The sequence below is a fragment of the Solea senegalensis genome, linkage group LG3 (assembly GCF_019176455.1).
Source record: "Solea senegalensis isolate Sse05_10M linkage group LG3, IFAPA_SoseM_1, whole genome shotgun sequence".
NCBI classification, from domain to species: domain Eukaryota; kingdom Metazoa; phylum Chordata; class Actinopteri; order Pleuronectiformes; family Soleidae; genus Solea; species Solea senegalensis.
This window is the reverse complement of record NC_058023.1, coordinates 26,957,719-26,983,487: the sequence shown is the minus strand read 5'-3', so window position 1 is coordinate 26,983,487 and position 25,769 is coordinate 26,957,719. Positions and strand designations below refer to the sequence as shown.

General features: G+C 41.1%; 1 protein-coding gene across 6 annotated transcripts in view; it reads left to right on the top strand.

Annotated features, from left to right (window-relative positions):
• Window positions 1-14,447: 14,447 nt before the first annotated feature.
• The window catches only part of dock4b (dedicator of cytokinesis 4b), a 99,317-nt gene continuing 87,995 nt past the window's right edge, over window positions 14,448-25,769 (top strand). For all 6 annotated transcript variants that reach the window (XM_044021004.1, XM_044021000.1, XM_044021003.1 and 3 more), the window contains exon 1: window positions 14,448-14,629. In XM_044021004.1, coding sequence (XP_043876939.1) covers window positions 14,593-14,629 — 37 coding nt within the window. In that variant the 5' untranslated portion in view covers window positions 14,448-14,592. The remainder of the gene's footprint in view (window positions 14,630-25,769) is intronic.

The window sequence follows — 25,769 nt, the reverse complement described above, 5'->3', positions numbered from 1 at the left end:
GCCAGTTCAAATCACATTCAGTAGTGCAACGTCACAAAAACGTCTTAATGGACTGCAGGGGCAGTAATGCTGCAAATGAATAAATTACAAATGTGAACTGAAGAGGATAATTTGAACTGTTATGATATTACAAAACACCCGATGGACCTAAACAGCCTATGATTATTCTACATTATTATAGGTGCTGCATTACACCTTGTTGCTCCCTATCTCATTATTTTCTTGCTCTCTGCTTCTGTGTGTGTCTTCATGTGTGTGTGTGTCTGCATGTGTGTGCTTCATCTCTCTCGCTCTCTCAATAAGGCCATGGGCAGGCCATGGGCAGTTGGTCCCAGACTCTCAAAACCAATTTTGCTTTCAGCTGCACGTATTCATGCACGCACGCACACACAGATAAGCATTATTTCTCCATATATACATTCACATACTTAAAACAAGCTTCACTGCTGTAATTACAGTCATATACATGTACAGTATGAAATATGATATGTAAAAAACAACAACATTTTATCTTGCTTGTTTTACATTATACATTCTAAACACACCTCTTTCCCTAATCTTCCCTTTCCACAGCCATTTCCATAAAACACTGCTTCTTTATTTTCCATATCACCGTGCAAATCAACATTTTTATTGACTCAACTGCTCCGTAAGAAAATACCACTTTATTGCATTTGTTTATTGTTCTGCAGTTTTAAGTCTGCACCGCATCAGAAAACAAAGACAATCCTCCAAAGCGCAGATGGCCCTTGTTGCTGGTTTGGTCTGGAGGCTCTTATGCATAATGTGCTCAGGCTGAATAACAGAGAAGCTCTTGTTTTCTGGTGAGCGGAGTAAACAGCTGACTGAGCAAGCTCTGCCTATTCTCACCTGGGTATTGTGTTAGCTGTCTGTTAGCTATATGCTAAAGAGGCAACATGGCATCCCTGCAAAAAAATATGTAATGTGTACAACTGATTTTTCTTTTTTTCTTTTTCTTGTCTGTGTTGATGTCTTCATGTTCAGTCTGTGTGTGCCTATATCTGCTGCTTTAATCGCAACTGTGGCCTTTCTGTCTGTCTGTCTATCTGTCCCTCCCTATGAGTCTCTTTCCTTCCTTAATTTATCGATTGGTATTTTGCCTCGAACCCAGGGTCAGAGGAAGTGTCAATTCCTGCTGAAGAAGTTGCATTTTCCCCTACATGGCTTTGCCTGTCCTGCTTTGGAAATATACAGAGAAAGAGCTCTTGCATGTTGACGCTACCTTCTTTGACAAGTGGTGTATACCTAAGAGTTTTCATGGTTAAAAAAACATAAAAATACGACAGCCATGACTCCAATCAACCCCCAACATGTCTCATGTATAAAACAAGCCTGCAGTCCCTCTCGGGAATTACGATAGAATTAATAATTTTCCATTTTTTTTCATCTCAGGTGCTTTTACCACAAACCCACCGTGGTAATGTATGCAGACATCAAAGATGCATACAGCGTGGTGTATTTTAGTATGTGCTTTGGTATGTGCATGTGAGCGGCGAACAGGCATGTGAATGCGAATCTTCAAAAGCACCGCGTTGTGGCCCGAGGCTAGAGGACATGGGATATGGGTCTTGATGTCAGATGCTGCCTTCATATGAGGTCAAATCATACAGCTCCAGCGTGAAGGTGAATCACAGAACGTGGCGCCTCAAAGCCTTGCTGCCAGTTTGTGATGACTGACCTCAGGTAAATATAACTCTGCACAGCATGATGCAAGATGTGCTCACAGACTGCTACAGGCCTTGTTGTTGTTGTTTTTTGTCTATGATAGTTTGTGATACATCGATAGAATTACCAAGTGTGGAAAATATGACGTAAACAGCCGCAGCAGCAGATAAGCTGTTGAAACTTCTGTGACGTCGTTTTATATGCAAAACACACACAAACTAGTGTCGGGCAACGAAAGCAGTTGTTTTTGGTGTATTGGATCATAAGACTCAGCTAATTAAAAAGGATGAGTTCATGATCGACGCGCAGACTCCGTCTAACACAGTCACTGAACTGAAATACAGCTGAACTGGTTGAGATTCGGCTCACGACCGCCAGCTTTCAGCAGTGCTGTCGCTGAATACACCAGACTCATCTGTTAAATATTAAGATTTTAGAAATGTCCTTGCTAAATGATGTTGATTAATGCTTGTTTTCAGGACTCTTAAGTATTTTTAACTGATCTATAATTTGCCATTGTTCGGTTTGATTCCTGTGTCGGACATCACGCTCGTGACTCTCCCGGTGACGACACTCTCTGACGTCACGTTGTAGCGTTGGCTCAGCTCTTATCAGAGCAGGTACTAAGAAAGCACCAGGTACCAGACTCTCCCTTATGGAAAAGCAAAAAAAAACAAAAAAACAAGTTGAGCCGAGTCGTGCTTTAACTGTATAATGGAAAAGTGTCAGAGAAACAGCTAGCATAAGCTAAAAAGCTAAAGGCTAAACAAAATGCAAAAGCACCGCTAAAAGTTGCTAATTAACTCTAGTCAGGAAATCTCCACACAAATTATCATTTGCAAATTCAAGGCTACAAGCATGCTTCTCTCCGCCACATTAAAGTTGAAGCATGTTGTTTTGGAAATACTAGCCTGGTCTTTCATATTTTCATTTTCAAGAAGTGTACAAGGCTGTAGAAGAAATCAAAAATTCCAAGTTACTATACAGTAAGCCACTTAATCTATGAAATAAATGGTTTTGTTTTGTTCTTTTAGCATAAGTGGTCAAACCATGAGTGAAAATGTCTAATGTCTAGGAATCGAGTCTTCCATGATCTTGACAGTGTGTTTCTTATATGTCCACATGATTTTTGGACATAAATTGAGATTTGAGAGGTGAAGCCTTATTGGTGCATTTACAGCCGTTTAAATGCTAAGCTAACCTAACCCACTTAGGCAAAATGCGAGCGGTGACATCAATATTCTCACCAACTTCTTGAAAGCAAAAGAGCGCATGTTGAGCAATTCCTCTAACACATTGTTCAGTATGCAATTTCAAAAGCATTCATACAAATGTGAAAGAAGTGAAGAAGAAATATGTCAAATATTGCTTTCTTACTGCTGATAGATAAATATCATTCATATTAAGGCACCTTGTACCATTTGCTGTAATCATTTTTATTGATCTGGCTTTCATTTTAAAGAGCTACGTGTCACGTTTGACTAATAACAGAGTCGGCTGAGCATTTGTTGAAGATTTGCTGCAATCATGGCAGGTTTCTATTCAGAAATGAGGAGCAGGAAGATGTGGGAAACGCAACGAACGGGCTTCTGAAGGCTGTGCCATCGTCTGTGACAGTTAGAGGAGAAAAGAATCTCCTCTGGGATTCAACTCTCACTGACAGGCCAAAGATGAGGGAGGACGATAGAGTAACAAAGACCAGCAAATATGTTTGCGTGAATGACCTTATAAAGGCGGTGACAGTAAGGAAAAGAAAACCCCACAGAGCTTAAATTATAGTCCCCCTAGATTATGAGTTTGAATGTCATCCCCATCTATACAGGTGAAGGCTTGTCAGTTTGATCAAATGTGAGATTGAACTTCACTCAGGGGGCAGAACTCGGCTGTATTTTCATACATAAACAACACCCAAGCTTGGAGATAAATTTAAGCCCTCCACATCTAACAGCACTGTGGTCAGACATGTTGGTCACAACCGATTTACTTACCCTTTGGAGGATTAGTGGAATGTAAAAACAGAGGAATGATTTCCACTAATCATATAAAACCTGGCGGGGTTGTATTTGCCGTATTTATCCTTAAGAAATTGCAATGAATATATAAGTCTGTATAAATATTCATAAGTCTTAAAAATGTGTGATTAGTGTTTTGCATTTCATGTCATAAAGAAGCTGTCTTCATCGTGAGACCACACACAGAATATAATAAAGAAGCACCGGGACAGGAATCAAGAGTATTAAAAAGATAAACTGAGGGCATTAAAAGCAGAAATTATGGGGTGAAAAAAATAATCTTGCTCTTATTATACGGGCATTTAAGTTGTGACTGAGCACAGATGTGAAGGTCGATTCAATGTCTCAGTCTGCTCGCTTTGACCTTTTACTCGTGTTTTTATCTGCTCGCTTAGAAATCCCCTTCACTCTTTTTTACCCACAAACCATGTCCTGAGAACCCGCTAACTAATTTGATCAAAGTGACCAGAAAATTGTCTTCAAAAAGTCTTACATTTGGCGTCCTCTGAGCCTGTGCGTCTTCCACTCATCTTCCATCTCATGCATCAATACGTCAAATGATGAATAGTCGTCTTTCCTCTGTGTAACTACAGCTGCATCTCAGATATAAAAGGCTGCAGTTCATGTGGCTTACAATCAGGGTGTTGAGGACAGGAGGGCAGATGAGCCTGACACAGAAGTACAGACAGGTCTGAAAACCAGCTGTCCTGACATTTTGATGTGGGAGGCAAAATGGGTCTGTCTCTCAGTTCCTGCAAGTCTGTCCATACTTGCCTCTAACTGCATGTCTGTCTCGGTTTCTGTCAACATAATCATGTTTGCAAGTCTCTTTTTTTTCCAGCTTTTCCTATCAACTCACCATGTTTATGTGTGTGTGCAGCACTTGGATCTGTGTGGATATCTCTGTATTGCACTGCAGCGAGTCCTCGGCAAATGGAGCAGCAATTCACACCAGTTCACTCACCTCACTGTCAAAGATTTATCAGAGTAAAGCCTGGTGTGTCTCCTACTGAGCCATGAGACACAGACCTGCCCTCCACCAGCTTTCATCTTTGCCTGAAAGCAGCTACAGCACACACACACACAGGATTTATTTACCAGTGTTTTTCACTGTGTCACATTCATAGTCTGCCCCCTTTTCTCTTATGTGTAAAACACTTAGAAGTGCATCCATGTGCAAATTTTGTCTGCAGCAATTATCTGGTATTCGCTAGTGCTGACTGCAGTGTCTAAATGAGGCCTTAACAGAAACATAATGACATCATTCTGCATTTGCATTTTAAGTTAAATTAACATGTGCGTTTTTTTTCAATTGGAGAACATACAGACAAAGAGAGAGTGATGCTAAAGCAAATATGAAGTATCTCATCATCATATGAGCTTGTCCAGACCTAGTAATAATGTTTGCTCTCAGTGATTTGATCACGTGCAGATCACGCTAAGTGTAGGTTGGAACACTAACATCTTCAATGTGTCCTCAGCTGACGTCCTTTGACCAGCATTAGTTTATTTTGGTTTTTTTATTTCACATTAATCAATGCTCATATTGATTTATTTGTAGAATTTGCACAATATTAATTTTGGTCAACACACATTTCTTTTCCTAATGATTAAATTCTTATTTCATGTGTCTCAAAGCATTTGCGTGTGTGGAATATTCTAACCATGTTTTCTTTTCACGCTTTTGTGGTGTATCGTTTGTGACTGTGCAGTACAAAGGCCTGTAAAGGATAGTTTTGTTTACTGCATGTGAGACAGTATATCTGATAGAGCTCACCAGGGCCGTATAGCTAGGCTGTTTCATATCCTTCTGTGATTTGCAATATTGTTGACTTATCTGTCCAGATCAGTCTTTCCTGTTTCTGGTTTTGTTGACAAGTCAAAGCCACTGTGTACTAGTGTAGTACTCAAGCCTCACAATAGTCTACACACACACACAGATGCACACTTAACAATGGCCCATATTTGTATGGAGTCTTTAAAAAAAAAAAAGGAAAATTGTATTCCAACTCTTACCAGAAGGTTTCATGGCAGTGTAAATGTGTTAATCATACATGCACCGCCCCGCCCTCGACCTCCGCATGAGCTCATTGTAGCAATAATGAGGGAGATAATTTTATTTTGACAGGAATCCCAGATTTACATCAAATTTGATTAGCTGGTGCACTGACCTTTGGTTATTCTGTGCCAAATTTCAGTGGAATGAAATCATGATTGGTCAGTTTGTGACAGTCCAACAGTGAAATGAAGAAAACATAATGAAAGTTGATGGGTGATGTTTGCCGAGAATGAAAAATACTAAGCTACTAATACTAATAATACTAATTTTGGACACTGAAAACAGATTTTTTTTTGTCATTAGAGTACAAAAAATGGCCACTGTTATAACAATAGTACAGATAAATATTTGTTCAGCTTTTTTGGGTTAAATCTTTTGATCAACTTCAGTCCTGTTTAAAATATTAAATAATTCTCAAAAACACCAAACAATGAATTGGAGGCTAGGAGATTTATATAATCAAACTGGCCTTTAAAGGGTTAAAATCCTCAAAACGATTGAATGTTGGGTAATTTTGAGCAGGGCTGAAGTTGTTTAAGAAATGCATGCAGAAAAATATGAATCAGTAAAGTTTTTATAGCAGTTTTGTGGAAGTGGACATTTTTGTCCTTAATGACTTAAGAGGGTAGTATAAACTGAAGCCCTAGGGTCAACTGCTGACTGACCTTCAACTAAGCATCAGCAATTATACTATGTTATGTTATACCATTCCATTAAATGATCAGAGGTGTATACCTCTACAGTATATGTGTCAGTGTGATTTTAAGTTATGAGAGCATGTAAACACGCTGCCATAATGCTAATCACACCCTTCGTGACATTTGTATGCTCTGAGGGCTGAATGCATCAGAAAAGCACAACATTACTAGCTCACCCGCAAGTTTCACAACACCTCTTCATGAGGATGATGATGTAGGTGCGGCACAGACTGCTCCTCACACCAACACCCACAGACTGAAAGGGTGACAGCACAGCAGAGCGCCAACCAGAAAAGAGCAAACAGCACTTAGCGCTGGTCAGGCTCCTGCTAGTTGGTGTTTTTACAGATATGACTAAGACGGATGATTTAGCATTGAAATGATTACATGTCTGTGCACTGTGCACTTCAGCCGGGCTGTGAGCACGCAGGAGACTCTCAGAACACCAGCAGAAAATCCCCATCTTTATAAGCTTCAAATGTAGCACCCCTGCAGCTGGCTTAGAAAAAGTTTCTCTTGCTTTTTTCAAAAATAGTGAATAAAAACGGTCACTTACAGTGGTGAACCTTGTCCTTTATTGTTATTGTTCATTGCCTGTTTGTTCAATTTTCAAATATACTATATGTACATATATATATACACACACACCATGCATGTGTGTGCTCTCCTGTGAGATGAAATATGTATGTGGGTCACTGAGTAGGTGTGGGGAGGGGACACTTTGCCAGGGATTGCTTTCAACTTGCTAACAGATACAGCCATTTATGACAGCCATCTGTCCGGCATATACGTGTGTATGTGTGTGTGTGTGCATGTGCTTGTGAGAGAGGAAGAGGGAGAGAGAATATACACTGGAAGGCACAATTATGTTTTAGCTGGTGGGCGTCATGGTCCAGGTGGCTGGATACTGAAACGTTGCACCCACAGTGTGCAACAGCACAGGGAATGTGGGAGCAAAGGAGGGCGCATGTTAGTCACAAAAAAACACTCAGAAATGCCAAATCTGTGTCCTGCTGTTTTCCACCAACCAAGAACTATTCACCTACCTGGAGCAATGTGGTTGTTGTATTCTTCTATCTTTTGAAATAATAATCAGTGCAGCAACTGTCATATATCTACATATGGAAGAAATACAGTTGATAATACCTATAAAAGCTACAAAGTCTCTTTTGTTCCTGCACACTATCAGACAGATGGTGCAACTGTCGGCAAACCAGCTCTGTTTTGAAAGTTTTCAAAACATTTACAAACTTCTACAAAAACGTGGAACATTTTACTAAGTTGCATGCCCGCCCCACATGAGAGGATTTTCAAATCTGGCTGGGAGACCACAGACACAACAGACTTTGTTACCGGTTTTCAGCGTTTTAATCCTGACAAAGCACAGACTGGAAGATCCAGTCAAGACGCAAGGCCAAACACTTTGGTGTTTTATCAAACAATTTCAGGGATTTGGGATCTCACATGTGCGTGATTTCAGCATCGTCAGTTAATAGCGGTTGTGTGCGCGCGATGTTTTGTGCTGGGAAACGTAGGAAACGGCGGATGAAGTCATGGCTGAGAAAGCGGAATCAACTTGGCTTGTACAAGTTCACAGCTACTATCGGAAACATGTTTCTACACATGATGGAGAAGTGAAACATCAAAATGTTTCTCAAAATACTATGTATTAGATTTTCTAAACATCTTCAGACCAGAATGGACCGTAGTTGAAGAATGACCCACATACCACATGGAATGACTGTTTGGTGTTCTTGTGCTTGTCATTTACTAACCTGCATACTTGTTTGCCTGCATACACCAGGCCTGTACTCTCACTGTAGTGAAAGTGGAGAATTTGAAGACTGTGTGACTGAAAAAGCAAAGATACCTCCGCATATAATATATATATTTGAATAAAAAAAAGAAAAAAATATATAAGTATTTTTCTTTTCAGCTGTGACTCATGAGATTTTTGACAGTAAACATTTTGACTGCACCACAGAAGCAGTTAGACGAGATAAGAGATAGCATGAGGAGGAAATACTGTAGTTTTCCTCCCTTTGATTCCCACTGTCAACGTTTGCAGGTGTTGGGAATCCTTTCCTGTATACCAATCATTTATTTCACAGCTTCTGAGTGTGGTTTTGCATATCAGACATTTGGGGGGAAAAAAAACATCCATGGTGCAGTCTGTGCTGGTGCTGAGACGAAAGAAGTCGGAGGTCTATTTTTAAATCCAGCCAAAACAAGGTTTGACGTGAAGGCCCAGCAGAGATGAGGAATGAAAATTGAGTTTATATGCTGCTCAAAGTCTGCAGCTGCTGCTGCTGCTTCATTGTGTATTTATGTTGTTCAGTCGGAAATCATCAAGGTTATGTGGAAATCAATAGCTTTAAATATGTATAAGGATTTTAATAGCAGGTGTGGTGAGGCTCCAAGATAGATGGATAAACAGACATTTGTCTTTGTTTCCATCAACTTCTGTAAAAGCAAATATTGTAGTTCAGGGTCACCACTGAAGGACAGCGGTAGAAGTATGGTCGTGTTTGGTTGCTGCTTCAATTCATTAGTGTGGCAATGTTTGCTTCTTGCACAAAGTCAAGGAATTAGTCCACACAAACCTCCTCTCACCTGCTGTATCCTGCAGCGAGCCACGGTGGTACATTTATGTCATGTGACTTCTAAAAGTGTTTCCATTGCACTTATTTCCTATTTTCATCTCTTTTATCGATACAGCGACTCTTCCGGCTCCCTTAAAATAAAAACTGGCTGATGGAAACCCACCTTGTGCTTCATGAGTGGAAATAACACACCTCTTGCTTGATTACTTGTGTAGATTCTATTATATTCACCGCCACAATTTGCTCTCTCAAAGAATGGTCTCTCTTAGTTAAGTGTAAACCCCATGTTTTTATCTTTGTTGACATGCATGAACAGGCTCTTATGTAACTGCATGATACACGATAGGAAACAAACACAGTGACTAATCATTTCCTAAACATCTATAAATGTGTCAGTACTTGAAGTGGGCTGTGTCAGAAAAACAAATCAATTAAGGCCAGCATATATGAAAAGCCATAATCGGAGGTATAGTGGGTCGTCTTCGTATGGAACAGTGTCTCAAGACGGTGTGTTTTTCGTGAAATGCACAGCCTATTTTCTTGGCTATATTTAGCCCCGGCTGCTTCTACTGGAGGTGAGGATATTGCATGCTGCGTGTGAGCTGAGGGAGGCATATGTTTCCCTCCATATGACCTACACTTCCTGGTGTGAATTAAATCAAAGCTGAGGAGCGCTAAGAGGAGGAGGAGGAGGTGGTGAGGCAGTGTTCTGTGTTCTCCTGAGAGTCGCCCGTGTCCTTTTTTTTTGCACCAACTGGCAAGCGAAGTAAATCAGCCCTGTGAAGTCTCACTTTTTCTGACAAATAAACCAGTTGTAGTTACTTAGTCGACGGAGGTCTTCGGGGGCTCTGTGAGTACGAGAACGACAGACACATCCAGAGAAACGAGGGTTTTCCCCCGAAATGAGATTTCCAAAACTCTGCTGTGGCTTTAAAATGCATCACTGACCATGTCACATTCATTCTACTTTATTAGATACAACTTGTTTATGTTTTATGACCAGTGGAGTTCTCTCTTCTCTTCTCTTCTCTTCTTCTCCTCTGCTGCTATTTTTGATTTATATGTCACAGATGTTGCCTTTATTTTGTGGCCATGGGCCAGAGATGAAAAGGCAGTGGCGGTTGAGTGGCGGAAATGCTGAGCTATCCTCACCAGTGGATGCCCATCTTCCCTCCATCATGTGTTTGACAGCCTGGAGAGACCATATGGGCGTCGCTGATGAAATCCTGAGTAAACATTAAGGAGAAAAAGGACAAAGGGAACAGACATCGTGGAAATGGAGGATGGGATCAAGAGATGAAGGAAAGTAAATGGGGGGGGTAAAGGAGCATCAGAGTAGAATGCTGGTTGAATTGACCTATCCTCAGTCCACCATAATAATCCTGTCATAGTGTGGTCAGTGAACAGAAATGCCTCCTGTGATCACACCCCCTCTTTCTTCCATCTTCAGCTGCCTCTACCTTATCCGTTGTCAGTCTGTGGGTTGAGAGTGACAAATGGATTCACAGAAACCAAAGAATCCCCAGTATATTTTTATATTCTTATTTAAATATGTGCAGGAATACACTTTTAAATGCTTTTGGTTGACAATTTAAGAACACTGTCCTTGTACTTGTTTCACTGTGTACAACAACATACTTCAAGGACTTTTGCATAAACAACTCTAAGAAAAAAAAAACAAAAGCAGGCACATTCTGTCTCAAAAAGATACAGCAAAACAATTTCAAGTATTTGTGTCCTTTCTGGGCCACACGGTTGGTGTATAGTCGCTAGCGCTCTTGCCTTTGCAGCAAGAAGACTCGGGTTTGCAACCCGGTCAGAACGAGGGCGTTTCTGCATAGAGTTTGTCCAGGTTCTCCGCATGTGGAGGTTAAAGCGGTTGAAGATGGATGGATAGATGGATGTCAAATAATAGGTCTGTTACAAAAAGTGAGTCTCCAGTTGATCCAAAATGCTGCAGCAAAATCAAAGACAGAAAATAACAAAAACAGATTAAATTTGTCCTGAGCTTTAATCCCAATGCTAATTACTCTCACGCCAAAGTCCATAGTGGAAAACATGCATTTTTAGCTGATCTACTGCTGCCTCGTTTGCTATATTGGGGCCACTCGGGTATAGCCGAACAAACGATTTCAAACACCAAAGTCACAAGATGACAAATTTGAACTTAATGATGAAGGCAGCAGTGGATTAACAACTCCTGCGCGCCGCGATGTAAGGTCATTGATTTTCTCTATGGAGTTTGGCTGAAACTTCAGTTTCCTGTCAGGAAATGCTGACAATCTATAAAAGAAAGCAGCAGAAGAAAATACTCTTTAGATAACATATACATAATGAGTTGTACATTATTGGATGCCTTTTGTCAGGTGGCTGAAACCATCTGGCATGTTATCAGTGAGAGCTAACGTCCGGTTTCCAGATGAATTCCCTCCTTAAAACTTTCCTCTTTAAGAATGCTCATACTTTAAGCTGGCTTGTCCTGAAGGTAGAGTGCATGCTTCCATCAGCCTATGCACTGTTTGGTCCATCCCATGATGTACCAACTTCCTCTCTCTCCTGCTCTCCCTCCTCGATCTGAATATTAATGCATGTTACTAACTTGGCTTCACCCTCTCTTTTCCTGATGCTTTCTGCAGATATACCTGCCTGCAGAGCCACAGAGTCCGGTTATGTGGTTGCAGGCCACTCATAGTGCCCCCATGATCCTACTCATCACCCACTGCAATACAATTACTATTATTACCCTTGTTAATGTTATTTACCTCTCTTACTGATATTACTACACACCTCTCTCTTTCCCATTCTCTCATTTTCCCACATCCCATTCGGTCAAGGTTTCTAACAGTCTTTTCATCTCCGCTGCAGTGTCTCTGTCAATAATATTGTAAAGTGCACTTGACGACAAAAAAGAAAAATATGACGTCAGCTGAAGTTTGCACCTTGTACTGAGGTAGAAGACAGTCTCGTTTCTACTCTCTAAAAAACACATGCGCGCTCCAGTCCACTGGGACGAAAAGCGTGGGGTTTCTGTCTTACTTTGCTCCCCGGCTTATGATTTATTCATATGAAGAGTAGAACATTCCCCCACATCCCGCCACACCCTGCACCCACAACCCCCACATCTACGATCAGTAAAATCGACGGATGTGCGGTGCAGAAAATGTGCTGTTAAATTAACCCAGCTCTTTGTTTCTGTTTGCTTTTGAATCAAATGTATGTGCCGTTGTAGGTTTGTGTCTAAAAAAACAACAACAGGGCTGAGTAGTAAAAAAAATGTGACCAAAGATACCCTGAGTGCACGATGCACACTTTAACCCACAAAGCTGCAGCAGTGTGCCTCGGGTTGCTTGCTTTTCCATGGCACAGTCATTTATAATGCACCATATAAACTACAAAGGTGGACGGGTAAGTGCCTATATGCAAACCAGTAATGAGACAAAGAGTGACACTTTAAACATTTTAATGCACCATTTGCTGCAGGGCAAATTAACGTGCATTAAACCTTTTTCTCCAGCATCGGCTACACGCAGACAGGTGATGAGGGTTGGTATGGAATGAGAGAAAATGGTGGGAAAAGGTTTGCGTAATATGGATGTATGAGTATGAGATTATGTGGACAGCCTACATACATGCACTCTCAGCGTAGTCCTGACTGAACTCACCCCCTCATGCACATGCACACACATAGGTGTGATGGACTTTCAGTTTGGGTGTGTGGAACGCCCTCCAGCTTTCTGCCTTTTTCCTCATATGTATTTTTCATGCACTCCCAGCAGAGGGCCTGTGTAGAAGAGAGGACTGTTACAAGGTCATGCAATGCGGGGCTACGATTATAATTAATCTATAATGTGCACACCAGTGGCAGTGATCTTTGCGATGTGAGTTTAGTGGCTCAAGCGACAATAACATCCTCCATGTAAAGCAGTTAATGAATGTGTTTTTTATTTTTAAATATTCAGTACTTCAGTCAACAGCTCACCTGTGTTAAAAAACTGAAACTGTGTTAGCTGTGTTAATTTTCATGGTCAAATGCAAAAATACGTTCACTATAGCAAGGCCAAAAACACACAATCACCATCGTGTTTGCTTTATGTTGAGAAGACGTGAGGACAGGCGCTACTACAAGTCCCAGAATGCATCGTTCTCGTTTCTCTGCGCTGGCGATACCGCCGCGTTCAAGTCTTCCTCGGAATTCTCACTTTTCTAGTAATGAGTAATGAAACTACCCGTTAGTTTCCAGTGACGTGACTGAAGGGAGAGTTTTGTCAGTGTGAGTTTTGATTGTGATATTCATAAATGAATAGTTCGTCCTTAATGTATATGGATTTGAAAACATCTGTGGAGACAACAGTACAAATGTGTTTATAGGCTATATATCTTTTTAATTTCTGTATATGTGCTTCAAACTGGACATGTTCATAAAAGCTAGCAAGTGTGTAGCTCATGAGCTCCAATCTTTTTAATTTTTTTTACACGTTTTGGTACTTTAGCTTATGCTATTAGTGCGTTAGCTTCAAGCTGTGACAGTAACAAGTTGTATGATTTGTTTTGTTATCGTTGTATGTCAAATGTTCTCATTTAATTTTTTTGGCAACCTGTCCAAACTTTAGTCAGCCTAAATGCCTGTTTGTAGTGGGAATGTCAAACCAGTTATGAATGTCAATGACATGCTAATGATACAAACATAACAAGAAACGACATTACAATTATACTTTTTTTTAATTTATTTGTTACAATTATACAAGGTAACAAAGGAAAAATGAAACACAACTGAAAGGTTAAAGGTCCAGTGTGTAATAACTACTGATATCTAATGGTGAGACTGCACATTGTTACAGGGGAGTCCTCGATTCACGCTTTATTTTCTCTAACAAGGGAACTACAGAGGCATTTGCCTACAAAAAAAAGATGGGTTTTGTCTTTAGTTATGTGGTAAACCTCTGCTCTAAAATGCAAAACACAACAGTCTGGATAATCTGTTTAATTGGATGCTATAAAAACACGGTTGCGCAAGATGGTGGGCCTTGTCTTACCAGGCTTATTATAAAAACCAAACGATATTTAGTTAAGTGATTATACACATATACAAACCCGTTTGTGGGCAGTGTATTCAGTTTCTGCCACAAACAATAAATAAATAAACCCACACTGGATCTTCAATGAACTGCAAGTTCAGCACATTGTTTCCTTTTATTATTTTTTGTATAATTCTCATGTCATTTGGTATTATATTGTTTCTTCTTCGGTAAATGTAGAGCCCAGGAAGAGTTGTTTGTTTACTTGGTGTGATTGTTCTTTTCAGGACCCTTCAAGTACCCGGACTTATCAGTTGCCACATTTCCGACGGCACTTGAAGGCATCACGTCTCCCTACCACAACGAGCAGCAGCAGCAGGAGCAAGAGAAGCAGCAGTCGCAGCTCTCTCTCCCTCTGTAACCTAAACAATGACTCCTGCTACAGAGCGGAGGAAAACACACCAATAGAATGCGATAACCATCACCTAAACGCTGCTTTTAAATGAACCGACCGTAAACATGTGGATACCTACTGAACATGAAAAATACGGCGTTGGTAAGTTTATTCCCTTTATGTTGTTTATGTCTTTTTTCTGTTGGTAACCGCTGTCCTCTACGTTCACTCGCCTTCAGTTGTAGGGCATGTGTTAATTATGTGTGGATGGCGGGGGGGGCTCGTGGAGGTGAAAGTGCCTCCACGAGAGATGATTCCCACCGGTGGGAACTGATTGTGGTTATTTGCAATGAAGCAGCACCAGCTTTCTTTCAAACAGCACGGTGATGAGAGGCTGGATTTCATCTGACTGCCACATTGCAAAGCATAAGGTTGTCGCTGTGAGTGACCCCCCCATGGTCTGCCAAATGAAATGCCACATATTTATTTTTTCCACTCCACGTTTCATGCCCTATTTCTCCCTTTGTTTTACTTCGATATAATCTTTTGGGCTGTTTAGACATGTGCATTTCCTCTTGCTACTCCGGGTCTGTTAGAATGGGGGTGTAAAATAAATAATAATAAATCAAATTCTTGCCACAGTCAGTCGCTGGATGCCTGTATATTATCCTCCAACCTCTATGAAAGAAAGGCAGATATATCTATCAAAGCAAAGAAGATATGTAAATCAGTTGTGGTGTATGCAGGACTGAGATTGCTCCGGACCATGATCTGATAGGTCCTGGAAATGTGTGAATCCCATCCTACAGTGCATTGTTCCAGTCTGTCTGTGGCTCTGGGTTGTTGAAGTGAGACAAACAAATGACAACAACACAACCAAATTAGGGGGGGTGAAAAAAAAAAATCCCACACAGACTTTGTCCTGTTGGTGTGGTAGGAATTTCTTTTTTGCCTGTGTGTTCAACACCAAATAGAGGCTCATTGAGATGTGGCTGCTGAGAGGCGGCTTAAATGTCTCATAATAATATTCCCTAGAGATATTGGTCTGTTCTGTGTGTGAGATGCTCTGGTCTGATCCCACAGCCGCGTGAAAACGAGCCAGTGATCGCTCTGCAATTTTCTTGCAAGGCTGCCAGGAAAAAGCGGCCTGTGAAATATCTTAAAAACTAATAAAATTGTTTTTTGTTAAGCGCTAAATCATCTCAATTATACGTCTTCACTCTTACTGTTCGTGCTTCCCTGTGGTTGCATAATAAGGTTCCTGGACCCTGTTTCAAAAGTTGGGATGTGTACGAAAATAACCGAGCCATACAGTCCCACTTTTTGGCACCGGGATTCCTAGCACAGTGGTAGAGCTAGACACACTCCAGACCATTGATTGGTCAACAGAGAGTCATCACTTCTTGGCGACAATAGGAATGGAATGGGAAAAACACAAAACTACCCTTTTTTTACCTTCTTACCCAGACAGAGGGGATTCAGTGTTGTTTTTAGTGAATTGTTATAGCGTGCATCAGTATTGAATGTGACACGCTCTTCATCGAATTTGTTGGTGGCCTACATTGTGTCATGCTGGTATGATGTTGTGCTATTTATGTAGCTGACAGAGCTATTGCCATCTGGTGGACATGCAAGCCAGATCGTGGTTTGCCATTCCAAACTGTCCCATAGTGAGCTGATTTGCACTTTAGATATGTTGCCTTCTGTCCGAAAAAGCACAACATACCCCCGTGATTCTGTGTCCAGAGATCACAGATCTTTGGCCTCCCGCTGTCAAACACTCAGGTCTTGGTCTCTTGACTGCTCTGTTAGATTTTCCCCTAGTGTGGACTTCACTTCCCTTCACTGTCTATATGACACTGCTAAAAACCTGATGTAATTTACTGTGCCGTTATATTATATTACCCATAATCCTATTCAGAACAGAGTTCCCTGTAGCCCATAGCTTCCACATTTTGATTGAGAAAGATTTTCTCCCCCCGGTTTTAGCCACTTAAACCCATTTCCTCTTGTCAAAGTTCATTTGGCTGGATATTATAGAAGAGCATTTATTTTGAAGGCTAAATGCCAGTCGCCATTGTCCCCAAACTGCTAGAAGGGGCCCTGTTAATTGGATTAAGGCTCTTTATCCCTTTTCCCTCAACAACAGTAATAAGACTCTTTTAATTAGCTCAGATTTATTTTTTAAGACACATTTTGGCCCTTTTTTGTGGCCTGGTCCTCTTTGAGGAAGGAACTGGGGTGTTTTCCTGTTGTGTAATTTAGGTTACATGATCCACAAACACTCACGGACACACACACACAGATATGGTGGAGCTTCCTGGTGACACATGTTGGTCAGGATGGTTTTGTTTTTATTGTACGTTCTCCATCACCGCCTGAAGAAGATGCCATTCATTCAGTTATGGATCAGTGCAGAAAGGACAGAGATTGAGGGCGTCATTACGGTTGGCATATGCTACATAATAAGTTGCCAGATGTACTGCCAATCACACTGGAAGTCAAACTTATTCCAAACACATGAAGATGAGGTGAAAATCTGGGTCATCGTTAACATGTCAGGGATGGTTCTAAAGTCATCCACAAAAATGGACAGAAATATTTTAATTTTATATAAATGACAGAGTGAGCTTACGTTTCAGTTTCAGAAAGTTGAATTGTCAGATCAGGGGAGTACGGTTCATATATTTGTCTGTTCAAAGTGTTTGGTATATTAGGATCTTTTTTCTTTCTCTGTGTGAACCAACATCCAGTTCATTCATCACACAAACTGAACCAAACGTCCTGTAATAAATGGTACATGTTGTGACCATTTGTCAAATGCTCTTAATGAAATACTGCATATTGACGGCTTTATACTCATAGTAACCCCTCATATCAATCATTTTAGATTTTCCAAATGATATCCTGCATTGATTTCACGTTTCCATTTAATATGCTTATTGCAAAGTTATTATAGATGCAAAGGCAAAAATATTCCATCAACCTGCCACCGAATTGTTGAATTGTTTTGCTAGAGAAAAGGATGACCAAATATTTATCCTTGTAATGAAATAACCACACATCAGTAATGTTCATTGATCCACAGATTTAATCTTCACCTAAAGGATTCATGCCCCAAAGCCCAGCTCTTGCCTTTCTACAGGTCTCCACAACTTACTGGCAGCACAATACATGAAATGTATGGAGTTACTTTACATCTCAACACAATTAACATCATTGATCCACTTCTCTCTGAAGTTTTCCATGCAGACCAGTTGGCTTATCTGTGAATGTACTTGTGCAGGATTGTTATGATGTCTAAATATTGGCACTATTAAGCCCCCTATCTTAGCCATTTTAAATGCTACCTCCTCCAGGTGCTCTCAGCAAACATTTTATCTCATTCTGACAGAGCGGCAGGCGAACTTAAAGGGCTTGGAATTCCTCGGATCCCTGAACATTTGATCTCAGTTCAAATCGAGATGTGATCAGAATGTCTTGCTGCGTAATTGGACGGTTGCAGCGTTTGATGTATATTCGCTTACTGGTGAAACGTGGAATAACGGGAGCCTCTGCCCCATTGATAAAATATGAATGGGCTCCTGTTGAGTTGATGCTAAGGTTCCCATTAGCCCACCAGTAGAGTGATTACTGGTTTTTAACCTCAGGCGAGAAGGTTAGAAGATTGATGAGATGATGTTAATATCTGATTCCTTAATGGACTTACTGAGCTTCAGCTGTGGAGACATTAGATTGAGCCAATGGGGACTATCCGTTGAAATTCTGAATGCAAAGATAGATGTATGTTGTAATGTAATGAGGTGAAAGAAAATGAAATAAGGCACACGGGTAGATGACACTGAATTGTGATAGCTTTCTATTATTAAATGACCGTTAGGTGACCAAAGGCAGAACACAGTTCGACTCAGTTACTGACGACACAAAATACTTGAGGCTGTGTTTTGTCATGTTTGAAGACTGCACGCATAAAGTTAACGCCAAAGACAGAGTGAGGCCTTTCTTCTCATTAAGGCTGCTTGATACAACCAGTCAAGCATGTCATTGCTCATCATAATTTGGACACATAATTAAACAATTTTAACGAGCTGGTTTAGTTGAGTTCACCACCAAAGGTTGATTGGAGAAGCTTGATTTAATGCGGAACCCGGTTCCATTTTGAGCAACGAGCTCCATCGTGAGATAGAAGACTGGATCTGTAGATCTGATTTATCATTCGAAGGCCGATGTCGGCCCGAGGCTGACGTCGGGCCTGGGGCTTCGTTGCTCTTCCATGGTTGACATCTCTGGTTTCTCTAGTTGGCGAGATGTCACTGTGGAAGAGTTGAGGCGGGGTGGGAGTGATGTGGGCACGTGTCAAGGGTGGACTCATTGTTGGGGCATCCAGCTTGCCCTGTTACCTCCTCGATTCAACCCCCCCTCCCTTACCCCTGATCCCGTAGGGGATTAGCAGGTTGTTTTGGAGGCGGCCCTGAGGCCCATTCCACCATTATATCCATGATTTCCTAATGCGGCAAGCCCGTTGTATGGTAGAGAGTGGGGGGTGGGGGCGTGGTGAAGTGAAGCTTACCAGCTTGTAATTGCTTCCTCGCCTGCCGCCCCATCTCCATCTGCAGAGATAGTGTCCCTTCTCGTCCGTGTGCGCACACAAATTTGCACTTATCCTCCAGTGCAATCGTTCAGCGGGGAAAGGGACTGTAGGACTCTCCCATGTGAATAGAACAGATGCAGAAAAGAAAAAAAAGAAAGAAAAGAAAAAGGAGTTAATCACCGAACCCACTTCTACACACAAGCTGTTCCCTGGTGTGCGCATCGTCTAAGGGTTAAATAAATCTACATGGACATGTGACATATGACGGGCTTGTGCAGTGTTTTATTCATGACTGATTCACCAAGACTATAATAGCAGTTGCAGCACAAACATGGTCTGAGAAGCAAGGAGAGTTGGAGAAATGCAACTGCTTTGTGCTAATCAACTGCTCGATTTATAACGGAGTCCTCAATCAGGAAAGAAAACTCATGAAATGGCACAAGCGCTTTCTGTTTGGACTCGGTAACATTAGATGCATGAAAAGGAGACAGTTGTGTCGGCACAGTTTTGGCTTGTTGAAATTGAATTATTTCCCCACTGTTCTTTCTTCACCTCCTTTGAGTCGGCCTTTACTCCAGGCACTGGAGAAACCTCTGTGAATCCCGTCGTAGTTGGTGACACAAACAAACCAGTGCGCTGTAATTGTCTGTCCGCATCCATGTATAATGTTGAGACAGGCAGCTGCAGGGAGCTTTCCTACTTTTCCACTCCAGTCTGGTGGGCTCGGTATAGGGAGACGATGACACTCCTCAGCAATGGCCGAGTGATTTCTAGTTTAGCAGACTGCATCTGGCATTTGTAATTGTCATAATCCACATGCGGTTGACAGAAATTATTAGTGTCATATGCTTCTCCGTCTGATGAATATTATTATCTGCCTTACTGGCTCATTTGTGCGCTATTGGTTTCAGGGCTGAAACTAGCATTTATTTTTAATTATTGATTGAGTTAATTCGCTTGATTATTCACTTGTTCCATAAAATGTCAGAAAAAGCTGTTTTTATATTGATCTGCTCCGAGAAATAAACTAAATCTGATCTTTTGGTTTTTGGCAATTTGTTTAAATGTTTGGCTTTTGAAAAAAAACAAAAAAAACCTGAAATCCTTTGCTGGATTCACAATTATGAGCTCTCTGTGCCTGTTTTGCAGGTTTTGTGTGATTCAGCATGGTTTGTGTTTCCCTTTCTCAATATCAATCTGTGATCCCTGCGTGAGCGAGGTTAATGGGATAAATCCTATTAGGAATTCAGCAGCTTAACTGATCAGTACTTGCTCCTGTAGTGGAGGTGAGTGCAGACTGTGCATGTGTGTGTGTGTGTGTTGTTGTCATATGTGTGGGCAAGGGGGGGGGCGGGGGGTATGTGACTGACACATAATTTTTATAAATGAAGGGTGTCTGCTGGTGACAACAGCTGTGATGGTGGGTGAGAAGAGCTTATTATGTGACGAGATGCTTGTTTCTTGTGCTCATTTATTCTCGAAAAATGATCGCCTGCGCTGGTTCAGTGTTAGTTATTTCTGTCCTGTGGCTGTAACCCAGGCTTACATGTATTGACCATAAAGGAAGTGTACATTGATTAGTGAAAGTGTTTGTGTGGTAGAGCCAGTGTAACGTACTGACCCCAAGGCATTTATTTTACCATAAACCTTACTTTAGTAATAGCTACCTCTGTTCAGCTGCAAGTTACTAAAACCTATGTGCTTAATTTATTATTAATGCGCTAATAAAAAGGAATAGTTCTGTTCAGGTTGTATGTCATGTCATCAATGGATTATTGATGGCTAATAAAGTGTCAAGCCTTGCTTAAAGGACATATGCATAATTTAAGAAAGTGAAGGGCTAATGGACGTGGTTCATGTCTGTCTTAAATTACCTTGTTAATTCTTGAATATAGAATTGGCTTCTGACACTGTGATTTACACAGTCACAGTGGGGGATGTGCGGCCAAAGGAGATTCATACAAATCACTTTGATTCAAGTCTTTGTTTTGCTGTTTGCAGTTAAACCCATTTCTCAGTGGGACGGTTAACCCTGGTCAATCCTAATCTGTGCTGGGACACTTTGTTTTTCCCCATAGCTTCTTTTCTCTTCCATTTTGCTTTATTGTTAGTGAGTGACAAACAAACACACATGTACTCTGGACATACAGAATGTATCAGAAATGGATAAACGATTGGGAAAAATCAAATTATTTTTTGTTTTCTGATAAAAAACAAACTGATTTATTAATAACTAATGTCGTGTATATGCATATATATATATATATATGCGCTATGTACATATAAATATATATATATTTATACATACATACATAGCGCCAAATGAAACGTGTACAAAGCCAGTTTCATATTATCTTGGTTAAGAAAGATGACTGCTTGTGTTGTGACAAAATGCAATTCTGCAATGTTTTGGCACATGAAAAACCAACACAGAATTTCCACATGAACATTGAAGATCACTGTTAGAAACTTGTCCAAAAATCTGATCTGTATAGGTCAGTAGAAAAACTGTGAGCTTGCTGTGGGTGGATGGTACAGAAGGAGATACCAAGTACTAAGAACATTTTATGTCACTTGTCTCAGCATTGGTTAGTTCCTCTTGATAGCAGGTCGCTGCAGACAATGTCAAGACTTTATCAGCTGTGAGATGGTCAGGATTAATGTCAGTGAGAGAGACCGACAGACAGAGGAAGTGGGAGAAAGAGGTCTTCAGTCAGAATGAAGGTGAATGCCATTGCTCAACCCTGACTTGTTTTTTTCAGCGCTGTCCACACCCTTTGGCCTCATCTTTTCTCTTCTCTCTCATCCTACTTTTGTGACCAGTGCCTGATATAAATGGAATTGCTTTAGTGTTTCGGTTGTACTGAATTGGTTTTCTTCTGCTTCCTGTTGCATTTATTTGTGTCTTTCCCATCTGCCCCTCTACACTCCTGCTCATTCCTGTGGAGTGAGAGACAGCAGGTCACACTGTGGTGACCCTATCTTGTGTACTGCTTCTACTTCCTTCATCTATCACTCACTCATTTCTTATTTGTCTAGTTTTTCCCCAATCTCCTCTGTCTGTAGTCCACTTATTTTATCTGTGCTGCAGACTGTTCGACCTTTATCTCTCTCTCTTCCACATGTGCCTCTTTCTTTTTTTTACCCTCCGAATCCATACTCACCTGTCCCAGATATCCCCAGATACGGTGTGTGGGTGTGTGTTTGTTGTGCCTCTCATTTGTTGGGCGTCACATGCATGCATATTGGTGGTAATTCTCTTCTTTGTGCATCTGATATTGCTTTGTGCATGTATATTGGTGTGTGCTTGCCAGAGCCTGAGTGGATTCCAAGTTTGAAGATGATAAAGCACTATAGCACTATAGCTCTGGAGTAGAACTGTGTTACTCTGCTACTCATTGCATCGTACTAAAAATAATTTATTTTCAATGGATAAACATTCCAAAATGAGAACAAAACAATGGAAACAATTTTCTTGCTAACATTGCAGAAACTATAAAAGAAATCAGAAATCTCTCTTTCTGATTCAGAGATTGCATACAGACACCGGTATGTCAAATTAGTGGTGTCTGTGATCTCTAAAGATGTCGCATTGACATTGATCTGTTTAGCTTCCTTTCGTTCTTGAGTGAGATCGAACTGTTTCCATCGCTCCCTCTGCCTCTGTAAAGATCACAGTGGGAGTACCTGATGTCTGGCTGATTTCTGGGCAGCAGCCTCGCTGACCTTGGCTGCTGTTCGCTGCCTTATTACCCGCTCATTCTGTGATTCCATGTGTGTTCACCTCTCGTGCGGTATAATTGGTGTATATGTGGATTCTACACTTGCTCTTTGTCCCCCTTTGAGGTTTGTGCATATGTGCGCGAGCGATCCGTTTCCTGCTCTCGCTGTGCCGCTGAAATGATAGGCCAGACCTCAGCTGCATGTGAGGAACTGGCTCATCGCCCGTCATCCTCACCTCTCCGCTGTCAGTAACCCTCACTTCCCCTCTCTGCTCATTCACAGGAAAGCCAGTTTAGTATCAGTTTACGTTTCAAAAGGGCTTTTCATTGCGGCCCGCTGCCGCTCGCTTGCTTGCATTCGTCACGGATCCTGTTTTTCAGTCAATGTGAAGAGACTGAAATGTTCAGGTCAATTGCAATTGATTTTTTGGAATACAAGACTGCTCAGTTGATTGAAATAGCTTCATTCTATACCACAAGGTATAGGTTGTATAATATTCTGCAAAGGTTTTTCTTTAATTAGATTTATTCAGCAAAAGAACAGGGTTACACATTTGAAATGGGATTAACTCCAATCTGACAAAGCCCCAGTATATGATTACTTCAAAAGTGACTGGTTCATCCCTCCTGAATGATTCTTATGAATTCCTTAATTAATTGTGTGTGTGTTGTAGAGAGTTATTACCTCACACACATTAATCAAGTTGACTAAACCTCCAACTGCGACCCAGTTCACTTCTTTCAACTCCTCTCTTCAAACCAGTATCTCAGTGGGTTACTGTTCCTATTTGGAATGTTTATCCAGTTGAGAGGAAAGCTTTTAAATCACACAGAGACTGAAACAGATTTCTTAGTTAAATGCTTGTCTAGAATGAAAAAGCCCCCCAAACATCTGAGACACTGGATCATTTGAAGTTTTGTTTGTGTGACAGGAGAAGACCAAGTGTCTTCCCGCTTCCTGCCTCTTATCATTGATTGAATGGGGGCTTTTCAGCATTCCTCCAGCAACACCAAAGAGGTTGGCATTGCAGTATATTGTAGGGTTTATTTGCTTTGTTTGTCTTTTTCTACAAGTTGCATAGGAGAGTTCGTCCTCGTGATTTTGTAGGCCGAGTTTTTCTTCTCAAACCATTGAAAATCTCATTCTCAACAAACAAACCAACAAACCTGATCAAAATTAACTGACCTAGTCCAGCTTCCTTTGAGCTTCGCTGTATTTACGGTCTTTTAACTGTGTCTTCTCACTTTACTCTCTACAGGAAAAGGAACATTCACATGTTCTTTAATGTTAATCTTTTTGATGCTGTACCGATGTCACACCATCAACATGAAACAGCACAGCACTAAACCAGACACCAGGATCAGTCCCAGCTCAAGTATCAGTTTCTTTTCTGCCTACCAGGCTCCACCAAAGATGGACAACATCCATTCACAGTGGGATTGCCTTGAGTGCCCCATTTGCCACAAGCCTAATCTCTTTCCAAGCATCCACCTGGTGTCGTTATATTTTCCAATGTCCACTAGTCATACCCTCAGGAGAGGGAGTCTGAAGAACTAAAAGCGGAAGGTGGTGCTGCTAAAAGTGGTTGAAATGGATCCCCTTTGTGTGGGGGTGAGAGGGGAAATGCTGAGGAAAACCCCCACCGTGGATGACTTTGTGTGGTGAGGCAAAGCACTTGGTCTGGGCGATGATGGCGAATGGACACCTTGAACTGTTGATTCAGCCCCGCAGAAGAAATGAATCAGAGGATATGTTTTGTTTGTATGTATGACAGCGATGCACATAACATGAGCCCTAACTGTGAACCTGTGGTGGCTTACCTCTCAGTGGATTGTCCACATACCTTGTGAGGCCCCTGGCTATTCTTGCTAACAAGCAGTAAATATACAGACACTGACATGGAAACAGCATAAGCTTGAACACCAGTCAGAAAAATCCTACATTCACACACATTTATTGAAAAAGATTTGTTTAACAACATAAAGCATTGTGGTGGTTTTTCCCCTCATTCTCAAGGGCATCTCAAATAACATCACAATCTGATGGAATTATTTTCCCATGGAGTAATCTCTGCTGTTAATGGATCAATAATTGAAATCTCTTTTTAGATCATGCATCCCCGAACTATTTATCTACAGCCTAATGACCTGTCACTGGTTGCTTTTTGACCTTGATGGTCAACACAAAGCCAAGTATCATCTTTCAGTCTTTGAGCAGTTTGAGCTCAAAGGAAGAAGCTTTCATGTTGTTTCGTTAGATTAAACTTGAAAGAGGTTGTGAGAAGGATAGGCGAACATCAGTGATTTATGACTTTTGTCTTTGAAACACGAATCCCATGCTTTGTTTATGCAGCACATCCATAGCTGGCTGGTACGCAGACAAGCATATTCATCTTCCATCTGCCTCGAAAAATAACCTTGATTGGAAGAGCACAGGGCCAAACCAGGACACATATGAGTGAGGAACATTCCTGAGCAGCTGTCCGAGTTTAGGCAGAACTTATCTTCTTCCCATGTCCTTCTTTCACTTCACTTTGGGCAGCTTTGGCCTTCTGCTGTGCCAAGCTGACATAATGAGTATGTGGATGCTAAAAATACTGATGTGCAAATGGAGCATGCTTCACAGCAGACATTTATGATGTATGTTTCAGCATGGCTGTCGATGTTGCCGTAGCCTATTCTGTTACCTGAGGCAGTGAAGGAACAATGTCTTGGACTGTGATAATAAACAAAGGTTCAGCTGTTTCCCTTTAAAGGTGCTTTGATCAGTGGATGGAAACATGGACTTCACATAGTTACTTGACTATATTTTTTTAAACTTCAGCACAGACCCTGTTTTTTACTATCATATCTACGGGTACATAGATGTTACCAGTTTGACTTTACATAACATGTAGGATTTGATGCATTTTCTCCAGCTTGTATTGAATTCAGTTGTTGGTGTGATCATATTTGTGACTCACTGCGCTTGGATCCAGGCCATTGATTT